The following is a 9480-nucleotide window of genomic DNA, read 5'->3' on the forward strand; positions in this document are numbered from 1 at the left end:
GGTGCGGGAAGCGGCTTTCCCGGGGAGTGCTGGGTTAATACTGTTAACGAGCTCGTTTGCTAACGAGGGGGGGCGGTGGGTGAAAGCCGGGGCGGGGCGGCGGCGGTGGGGGGGGGGCGCGGCGCCCCGAAATCCCCGGTACCCCGGTAAAGCGGCGGCAACTCGAAGCGGCCGCAGCTCGAGGCGGTTTCGGCCGCGTTGCCGCCGCCGGTGACAACCGGCTCCGCAGCCGGGAGACGACTTTGGGTTCAAACCGGGCGATTTTTGAGCAATTTCAAGCGGCGCCGGCACTCGCTTGATCACCGTCACCGCGATCAAACCCACCCACCCCCCCCCCCCCGTCCTTAATTACCGCCCCGGAACGGGCGCGGTTACCCCGAAACGCGCAACCGCTGGCTCCGAAACACGCACCAGATCCCGGCTCGCTGGAGAGGTAGAGAGAACTGGGGTGAAAACGGGGAAAAACGGGGAAAAACAGGTGAAGAAACGCGGCCGTTTGCCACGGCGCCGCGGGGAAAAAAGGGCCGGCAACGTTTTAGGGGCGTCAACGGGCGTAGCCGGGAACCGGTTTTGGTTCTGGACAGGGGTTTCGGCGGAAAACGGGGGGGGGGGGAAGGCAGAAAAAGGGGCACCGTCCGGCTCGCAGCGTCCGAGGTTCCGGAAACGCCGAGGACGAGGGGTCGGCACCCCCCGACCGGTGCCCGCGGCGCGTCCGCGGCACAACCGGCGGGCGTCAGTGCGAGGCTGCCGGCGGCGACGCCAGTTTCTGTAGCCGGCGGCGGCGAAGCTCCGCCGTGTCGGGTTCGTCCAGCGAGGTCGAGCCTTCCCCGCCCTCCTCTTCCTCCTCTTCCTCCTCGGCGGCGAAGCCTTCGGCGCCCGCCGGCGCGGTGGGATCTGGTAAAGGGGAAAGGCACCAGTTTCGCCTCCGGTAAAACCAGGAAACTCGGTTTTAACCATGAGCCAGGCTCAGGACTGGCGCCCCGGCGGTGTTTTAACGGGGGATTCCGCTCCTAAACCGCAGACACCGGGGCTGCAGGCGGCTGATTGACGGAGGAATTAACGACCGCGGTAATTAGCCGGTGACGGAACAGCTACCATTTAGGCGGTTACAAAAGGGTACGGCGGTGGGTTTGGGGGGCAGCCGGGACCCCCCCAGGTCCCCCGTTTTCCCCCCCACCCCGGCGGCGCCGACGGGTCTCCCCGCCCCGTAGCTCCCCTCACGCACCGGCGGCAGGCGCGGCAGTGGCGGCGGGCGCTGAAGGGCTGCCGGGCGAGCGGAGGGGGGCGGGTTCCTCGGCGGGGGTCTCACGGGCAGAGGGGGGCCGGGGAGCGGCGGGCCGGGGCGACCTGGGGGGGGGGGGGGGGGGGAGAAAACGAAACGATAAATCCGATTTGGGGAGTTTTCAGGCAGGGCGCGGCTTTGCCGTAACCAAATCTTGCCTGCCCGCTCTAGACACCCCCAAAATCCGCCCCCCCCCCCCCCCCTTTTCTTTCCGGCAGCGTTACCCGATGGTGGCCAGGACCGTCAGGTATTGGTTGATCTGCACCATGGCGGCGTCGAGGAGGGTGTGGATGTTCTGCAGACACTGTAACCGCGCTTCCAGGTTTTGCCGATCGTGGCCCTCCATGGCTCGAAGCTCTTCCTCCGTCAAGCCGGCAAAGCCGGCCGGCGGCACCGGCATCGGCGGGAAGCCTGCGGTGAGAAGAGGGGTGAGGGGAGAGCCCCAGGGGGTGAACCCCAAAATCCTTCCCCGTCCCTTGCTTACCGAAGAGGGGCGGCCACGGCATTCCCATCCACGGCGGTGGGAAAGGAAGACCCGGCACCGGCCCCGCTGCCGCGGCTTCCGATCCGGCGTTGGCGGCGTCACCGGGCCTGGCGGCTGCGGCGACAAAAGGGACGTGAGGGTGGGCAGGGGAGGAGGGAGCCTCATTTCGGCAGCGCCGACCCCTCGGATTTCGGGAGAAAACTCACCCGAAGCGGCGCCGGAGCTCGGCGCAGCATTTTCGGCGCCGTTGGGCGGTTGAACGCCAGGAACCGGCGGGAAGGGACCAACCGGCGGCCAGAAGGGAAACATTCCCGGGGGGAAAGGGGGAAGGATTCCCTGGGGAACTGCAGAGGGAGAAGAGGGCGGGTGAGAGCCCCCCAACACCCAAATTTCCTTCACCGCAGCCAGCCGGAAGGCGCCAGGTCACCGGTTTGATGCCGCGTAACCGGGCTTAACCGTGCCAGCAGGAGTTTCCCCGAACACGCGCCGTCACAGGCGGAAATACCACCGGCTCGCGTCGCCACCCGCGGGGACTCGACCTCCCAACCCTGTTCTCCGGCTCTTTGTTCCTCCAGCGCCGCGGTCAACCAACCCGGCAAAGCTCAGCCGGCGCGGTGACGGGTAACCGGCGGCTGGGGGCACCCGTCCCACCGCGGAAGGGCGATATCGGGGCGCAAAGGAGACTCACAGTTGGGGGGCTGGGGAACTTGGGGGGTCTGGGGCGGTGGCGGGGCTTGCTCCGGCGGCTCGGGAGGCGGCTGTGCCGGGAGGGAAGCCCGGAGAACGTCCATGCGGCAGGTGGGACACGTCTGCTGGCGCTGGAACCACGACCGCAGGCAGCTGGAGAGGAGACGGACGCCGTTAATCGCACGGCAACGTCACGGCGGGGGACGAAGACCTCCCCCAAAACACCCCCCACCCGCCGAGCGGGGCCGTGATTTCACCGCCCCCTCACCGAGAACGTCAAAAACGCCGGAGATGCCGAAATCGGGGGGACGGGACGGGACACGGGGAGCGTGGGCCACCCCGGTTCCTCACCCACCTGGTGTGGAAGATGTGGTTGCACGGCAAACGCTTGGCGCCCGTCACCATCTCCTCGCGGCAGATGATGCAGACGTTGTCCATGGCCTGCAGCTCTTCCGGCGTGGCGTCGGGGTAGCTGCGCCGGGGAGGAGAGTCAGGTGGAAAATGCCGGGGCGGGGGAAAAAACCCCACCAAAAAAAACCCCCTTCCCGCCGTTTTAGGGGGGTTTCGAGGGGGGACATGGGAAGGCAGCGGGACTTCTGGGTCCTCCCCACCGCCAGCCGACCCTTCCCCCTCGCCGTTATCCACCGGTTTTTCGGTTAAATTACGGTATTGGGCAAGAGTTTGAGATATCCACGACCCCGTCACCCTACAGGGTCCTTCCGAGCTCTTTCCCGCGCGGCAAACGAGGCGTTTTCCTCAAGTTTGGCGTTTTTGAGGTTGGTTTTTTTTTTTTCTCCAGTGGATCCCACCTCAAAAGCCACCACCGAGGAGACGCCAACGGAGCTCAGAGCGCCCGGGGAGGGGGCGGAAACCGCTTTCACCGTGTTACTCACAGCGTGTTCATGTTGCGGATGGCCCGGCGGGACATGATGGCGTCCGTCACCGCTTTCTTAAACTGCCTGGAACGAGAGACGGGACGGGCGGGATCGAGCCGACGGCGTGCCGGCAGCCGTGGCCGGCGCCGGAGGCCGCGCCGAAGTCAACTCACCTCATCGCCAGGTACATGGGGCGGATGGCGAAGAGCGGGAAGGTGTGGACTTTGATCATGATGGTCATGAAGGCCATGTAGAGGAGGACTTTGATGAAGCCTGAGGGAAAGAAACGCGTCGGGGTCTCGTTCTCGGACGACCAGAGGTGGGTTGAGGTGGGACGGGACCTCCAAGGTCATCTGGTCCAACCATCCGCTCAAGCGGGTCCCCAAGAGCTGCTCGTCCGAGACGGCGACCCAACAGCTTTCGAGCCTCTCCGAAGACGGAGGCGCCACCGACTCGCCGAGCGACCGGTCCCGGTTCCCTCAGCCTCTCCGGTCCCTTCGTCGTCTCGGTGGCCCCTTCGTCGGGACGTTCTCCAGCACGTCCCAGGCTCTCTCGGAGCCGGGGAGGCCAGGAGCGGACTCGGGTCTCCAGGCGCGGTGGCCTCACCGCCCCCCCCCCCGATCACCTCCCTCAACCTGCTGGCAACCCTCCCAGGACGCCGGCGGCCCCTCGTCGTCGCCTCGTGCCCAACCTGGCGGCCGCCAGAACCCCCGCGGTTGAACCGCCGCCCAAGCGTATACTCGCGCCGGGGGTTGCGGGATCTTGGCCCGTCCCTCCGTTAAACCTCGCGAGGTTCTGCCCGGACCGTTTCTCCAGCTGGAAAAGGTCCCTCTGGACGGCGGCGTGACCCCGCGGCGCGTCAGCCAACTCCTCCCGCTTTGGTGTCGCCGGCAAAGCGGCCGAGGGAACGCTCTGCCCTGGCATCCAGCTCGTTAACGAAGACGGATCAGAGCTTCGGGTGCTGCTCGGCACCACCTAAGGCTTCCTGGCTTCGTCGATCGACGGCTAATTGAGCTTCACGACGACGTACCGAGCTTTATCGGGCCCAGATGGGAAAGCCCCCCCTCCCCCCGAACCCCAAAATTGGGTGGGACGAGGAGAAAAAAGGAGGGAAGAGGACAACGTACCCGTGAAGAGCTCCGTGTAGAGCATGTAGACGGCTTTGCTGTCCCACGGGTTCTCGTTCTGCAGGTCGATGGAGTGCAGGACGTACTTGATGAAGATGGTGAGGACCATGGTCATGAGGATGGCGTACTGCGGGGGAGGAAGAGCAGGGTAGGGCGTCGGGAGCCGGCCGAAGAGCCGTTTGTCCGTCCCAGGGACGGACGCGGGAGGTTTGTCCGTCCCCGAGAAGGAACCATCTCCTACCTCGAAGCCGAAGACGAGCTGGACAGAGGCTCCTCGCGTGAGGATGCTGTGGTACGCGTGGTTAACGAAGAGGAAATCCAGGATTCCCAGGAGGAACATCAGGGCTGCGGCGGGGGAAAGAAATCGGGATGAGGGGATAACGAGGAGAGGAGATAACGAGCCTCGAGGCCGGGGGCGGGGGGAGACCCCCGAAAGCTGAAGCTCCGAGGGTGACACCCCAAAACGTATCCCACCGGAAGAGCGGGCCCCTCGAGGGGCATCGGTCCCGGGGGGGCTAAACGGCTCTGCGCTAACGAAGGGCTGAATTAACGCGTCCCGGTAACGAGGCTGTCTCGTTTTGACGCCCCCTCTGCTTCGAGCCACGTCTTGCGTCCTCGCGTCTCACCAAAAAACCCCCCAAATTCCCTCAAAAGATGATTTTTACGTCCCTAAATCCCCCTTCTCCAGAAGCAGGAATATATTTTGCCGTGGATCCGGCCTCGTATTCTTCCCACCCGGCAAAGCCGGAGCTCGTTAAACCCCCAGCAACCCCATCCCGCTCCCTCCGCAGCCCCCGTTAACGCCCCCTCGTTAACGAAACCGCCCTCACAGGGTTTATCGAGCGCCGACGGTCGCACGCTCGGCCGCGTCAGGTCCTTCCCCCCCCCCCCCCGGGTCGTATGCAAACGCGTCGCCAAAATTATCTTTCCTGACCACCAGCTGCCGGCAACGCGCCAAACGGCGAAACGCCCGCGCCGGGCAGGATCCGGCCCAGGGTGCGGAACAACAAGATACTCACAGACGATACGGAAGTGGAAGAGCCAGGAGATGTTGGGGCTCCTTTCCATCTGCAAAAGGGGGGGGAGAAAGGCTCGAGCTTTTCCCAAAAAAGGCTTTTTTGCGCCCGTTTTCTCGCCACCCGGCACTCACAAAGTCCACCCGGTCTTCAGCCAACCAGTGGAAGCACTTGAGGAAGAGGAGGAGAGTGAAGAGGGCGACGAAGCGAGGGCTGAAGTCGTCCCTGAAGACGGTGAAGGCCAGGCAGGTCTCCGTCACGGCGTACCACGACCGTTCGAGTAGGTGCTGCGGGAGAGGGGGAGGCGGTGAGGGGGGCTTCCCCCCAGCCTTCGCCCCCCATTTTTGAACCCAAAACGGTGCCCAAGGTCTCTCGGGGTTCAAAATCCCCCCCCCAAAGCGGAGCCAAAGGCCTCTCGGGGTCCAAAATCCCCCCAAAATGGAACCAAACGCCTCTTGGGGTTCAAACCCCACCCCCAAAACGGAACCAAAGGCCTCTCGGGGTTCAAAATCCCCCCCAAAACAGAACCAAAGGCCTCTTGGGGTTCAAATCCCCCCCAAAATGGAACCAAATGCCTCTTGGGGTTCAAACCCCACCCCCCAAAATGGAACCAAAGGCCTCTTGGGGTCCAAAATCCCCCCAAAGCGGAGCCAAAGGCCTCTCGGGGTCCAAAATTCCCCCCCAAAATGGAACCAAAGGCCTCTTGGGGTTCAAAATCCCCCCCCAAAGTGGAACCAAAGGCTTCTCGGGGTCCAAAATCCCCACCCAAAATGGAACCAAAGACTCTTGGGGTTCAAAATCCCCCCCAAAACGGAACCAAAGGCCTCTCGTGGTTCAACCCCCCCCCCAAATGGCACCAAAGGCGTCTCGGGGTCCAAAATCCCCCAAAACCCCTCCGTATCCGCACGCCCCTGCGGCTTTAACCCCCCCAATAGCACCGATGCCGCCTCCAATGGATCTGCCCGTCCCCGGGCGCCGAATTTAAACCGTTCCCTGCCGTCGCTCACCTCCATCTCCGCTGCCCGCAGCTGCCCGAAAAACACCTTGCCCATAAATTTACCCAGGAGAAAAACCAACACGAAAGCCTGGATGTAGAGAACCTTGCGGGGGAAAAACGGGGAGGGGAAGGAGGTGACGGGGAAGGAGGCGACGGGGAAGGAGCCGCGGCGCAGCCGAAACTCGTTTCAGTGACAACTGGATGCAGGGGAAGGTTTGGCGCAGCGAATTTGGGTCCCAGGGGATGGAAGAGACGGGATCGGGTACCGGGCTCGGCCCCAACCCCGTTTCGGGGCTGCCCGAGGGCTCCGGCGTAGGCAGGGGGAGGCGGCAGCGGCGTCTTCCCCCCCCCCTCCCCGAGCGCCGATCGGCGCTGCGGCAGCTCTCGGCGCAGGCGGCTCGCTCTCCCCAGGGGATCCCCGGTATTTTTGGTGAGCGCCGTTAAACGGAAAACGACCCATTTCCATCACCAAAAGCAGAAGTGAGCTGCGATGAGAGCTCCCGCCCCCCCCACCCCCCCACCCCGTGCCGCCCCACGAAGCTCCCGTGCGAGCCGGGAGGCTCGTTCCCCACCCCGGCCGTGCGGGTTAATTTACCCGCCGCTAATTAATTAACCGGGTACTCACGGCCATGCTGGGGCTGGATTTGGTGAGATAAACCACGGTGGGATAGAACTGGTGCTTCAGGTAATAGGCGTGAGCCACCACCGCCGTCGTCAGCGCCAGGCTCCCCGCCATCACCACCGCCGTGCAGAGCATCTCCCCGGCTCGGCCTGCCAGATTAAAAACCATCCAATCGCACCCAAAACAAAGGGATTTTCGCTGAAACACCCCCCCCCCACCACCGCTTAGCGTAAAATCGGGGATTAAACGGCCGCCCTCCCATCTTCAGGGCGCGGCCAAACCCCTTTTTGGGGTGATTTCTGGGCCCGAGAGGAAAACCAGACCCTAAAACTAACGATGCCGCCAACGAGTTGATATTTTTTTTTTAACCCGCTAAGGATTCCTGCGGGTAACGAGAAACGTGCAGCTTCAAACGGAGCTTTTCTGCCCCAAAAACGCTCCCGGCGGTGCCACCAGCCCGTGTCCTACATACTCGGCGTCACCGGCCGCCGCGTCCCCACGTCCCTTTCTCCCGTGTCCCCAGATGTCAACCTCCTCGGCCCCAACTCTCCCCCAAGTGCCACCTCCTTGTCCCTGTCCCCAGCTCTCCCCGCCTCCTTGTCATCCCCCCCCCACCCCGGCCCTCTCCCTCCCTGCAGCGGGGGCCAGACTCCCCCCCCACCCCGGGTCACAGCACCTCTCTGTCCACCCCCACCCACGTCCCACGTCCCCTCCCCACTCCCAGCCCCTCAGGTGACAGTCAGTCCACCCCCCCAGCTCCCCCCGACACCCCCTGCCCCACTTCGTGCCCCCCCACCCCTCCTCGTGTCCTGTCCCCCCCCAAGTCCCCTGTCCCACCTCACACCACAGACCCCGCGCTCAGCCCCACCGCAGGCCCCAACCCTCCGTGTCCCCCTCACATCCCCCCCCCCCCCCCCCCGGTGTCCCCAACGTCCCCACCTCCGTGTCCCAGCCCTCCAGGTGCCCCCCCCAATCATGTCCCCTGCCCCTCAAGGTGTCCCCCAACGTCCCCCCCCCACGTCCCAGCTCCCCACGCCCTGTCCACCCTCGGGCCCCAACCTTCACGCCCCCCATGGCCCCCGTTCCCCTAAACGTCCCCATGGCCCCCGTTCCCCTCTCACGTCACCTGTGCCCCCCACCCCGTCCCCAAGCGTCCCTCCCCCCCCAAACCCCTGCCCCTCTCAGTACCCCCAATACCCCCGATCTCTCCAAGCCCCCCCTCGCATACCCCCACCCTCCAGGTGCCCCCCCCCCATGTCCCTGATCCCCCCCACGTACCCCCCCCTCATATCCGCGCCCCTCCCCTCACGTCCCCTACTCCACCAGGGGCCCAACGTGTCACCGGGCCCCCCGGGCCCCCCTTTTCGCTCCGGCTCCGCCCCAAGCCCCCCCCCCCGGTGCTCCCCCCTCCCTCAGGCCCCGGTGTCGTCGCTCCCCCCCCCCGCACTCACTCGGATCGAGCCCCGCCGCCGCCGCCGCAGCCCCCCCCCCCCCCGCCTCAGACCGCTCCCCCACCGGAAGCGCCTCAGCGCGCGACACCTCACTTCCGCCCGGGCTGCACCACCCGCTGCCCGGCGGGGGGATCCGGGGGAGGGTGTGTGTGTGTGTGTGTCACTTCCCCGCTGCTCCCCACACACACACACCCCGCTCCCCCATAACGGCTTTTCCCGAGGGAGATGCTGAGGGTCCCCCTTTCCCCGCCTGCCTCCCACGCGCGGCGTGGCGGGGGGGGCCCCCACGAACCCCTCAAACCCGCTGGGATTTCCCCCCCCACACACACGCCCGCACTTGGTACGGTCCGAGCTGCCCCGCAGCCGGCGCTTGGGTGGGCGGGAACGCCAAGGGTCCCGTGTCTCGCTCTCATTGGCCAGTCCCCGCGGCGCTCGGCCAATCAGAAAAAAAAAAACCCGCGGGGCGCCGCTTAATCAGCGGCTGTTGCTAGGGGAGGGCGGCAGGAGGCGATGAGTTGCGCTCGGCCTCAGCCCTCCCCGCTCTCCTCACCGCGCAGCCTTGGCGGGGGGAATAACCCCCCCCGTTCCCCCCTTCTCGGGCTGGCGGGAAGCCCCCAGTCCCCCTCAGCCACCTGGGGAGACCCAAATTGGGCTAGATTTGCCTTTTTCTGCCCCTTTTTCATACCTCACGTCACACTCGATGGGTTTGTGTCCCCTCTGGGCGCTTCACAGCCCTTTTCCCGCCCCTGTTTTCCTCAGAAAACCCCTAAATCCGTCACCCGGCCCCGCGGAGGGGGAACGCACGCCGCGCCTCCACCCCACCCCACCCTTCACACTTCCCCCCCCTCACCGAGCCCAGCCTATCAGCGACGCCTCCTCCGCTGCTTCGCGCCTGTGATTGGATAGCATCGCCCACCGTCCCGCCTTTCCGCCTTTGAC

At 65.4% G+C, this 9480-nt stretch overlaps 1 protein-coding gene across 2 annotated transcripts; it reads right to left on the reverse strand.

The window, feature by feature from the left end:
* Positions 1-533: 533 nt before the first annotated feature.
* SYVN1 (synoviolin 1) lies at positions 534-9266 on the reverse strand. Of its 2 annotated transcripts, none has more exons than XM_076360350.1 (16): positions 9227-9266; positions 7094-7239; positions 6479-6571; positions 5606-5758; positions 5475-5523; positions 4697-4800; positions 4456-4582; positions 3502-3601; positions 3347-3412; positions 2809-2925; positions 2455-2606; positions 1973-2110; positions 1767-1880; positions 1507-1693; positions 1226-1347; positions 534-894 (listed from the first exon to the last, which is right to left on the reverse strand). In XM_076360350.1, exons 2-16 carry the CDS (start codon positions 7223-7225, stop codon positions 734-736), a joined length of 1815 nt encoding a protein of 604 aa, XP_076216465.1. In that variant the 5' UTR covers positions 7226-7239; positions 9227-9266; the 3' UTR covers positions 534-733. The 2 variants fall into 2 exon arrangements, with proteins under 2 accessions (XP_076216465.1, XP_076216464.1); XM_076360349.1 differs by lacking the exon at positions 9227-9266 and adding an exon at positions 8542-8569.
* Positions 9267-9480: the final 214 nt, after the last annotated feature.

The sequence above is a fragment of the Aptenodytes patagonicus genome, chromosome 27 (assembly GCF_965638725.1).
Source record: "Aptenodytes patagonicus chromosome 27, bAptPat1.pri.cur, whole genome shotgun sequence".
Taxonomy (NCBI): Eukaryota; Metazoa; Chordata; class Aves; order Sphenisciformes; family Spheniscidae; genus Aptenodytes; species Aptenodytes patagonicus.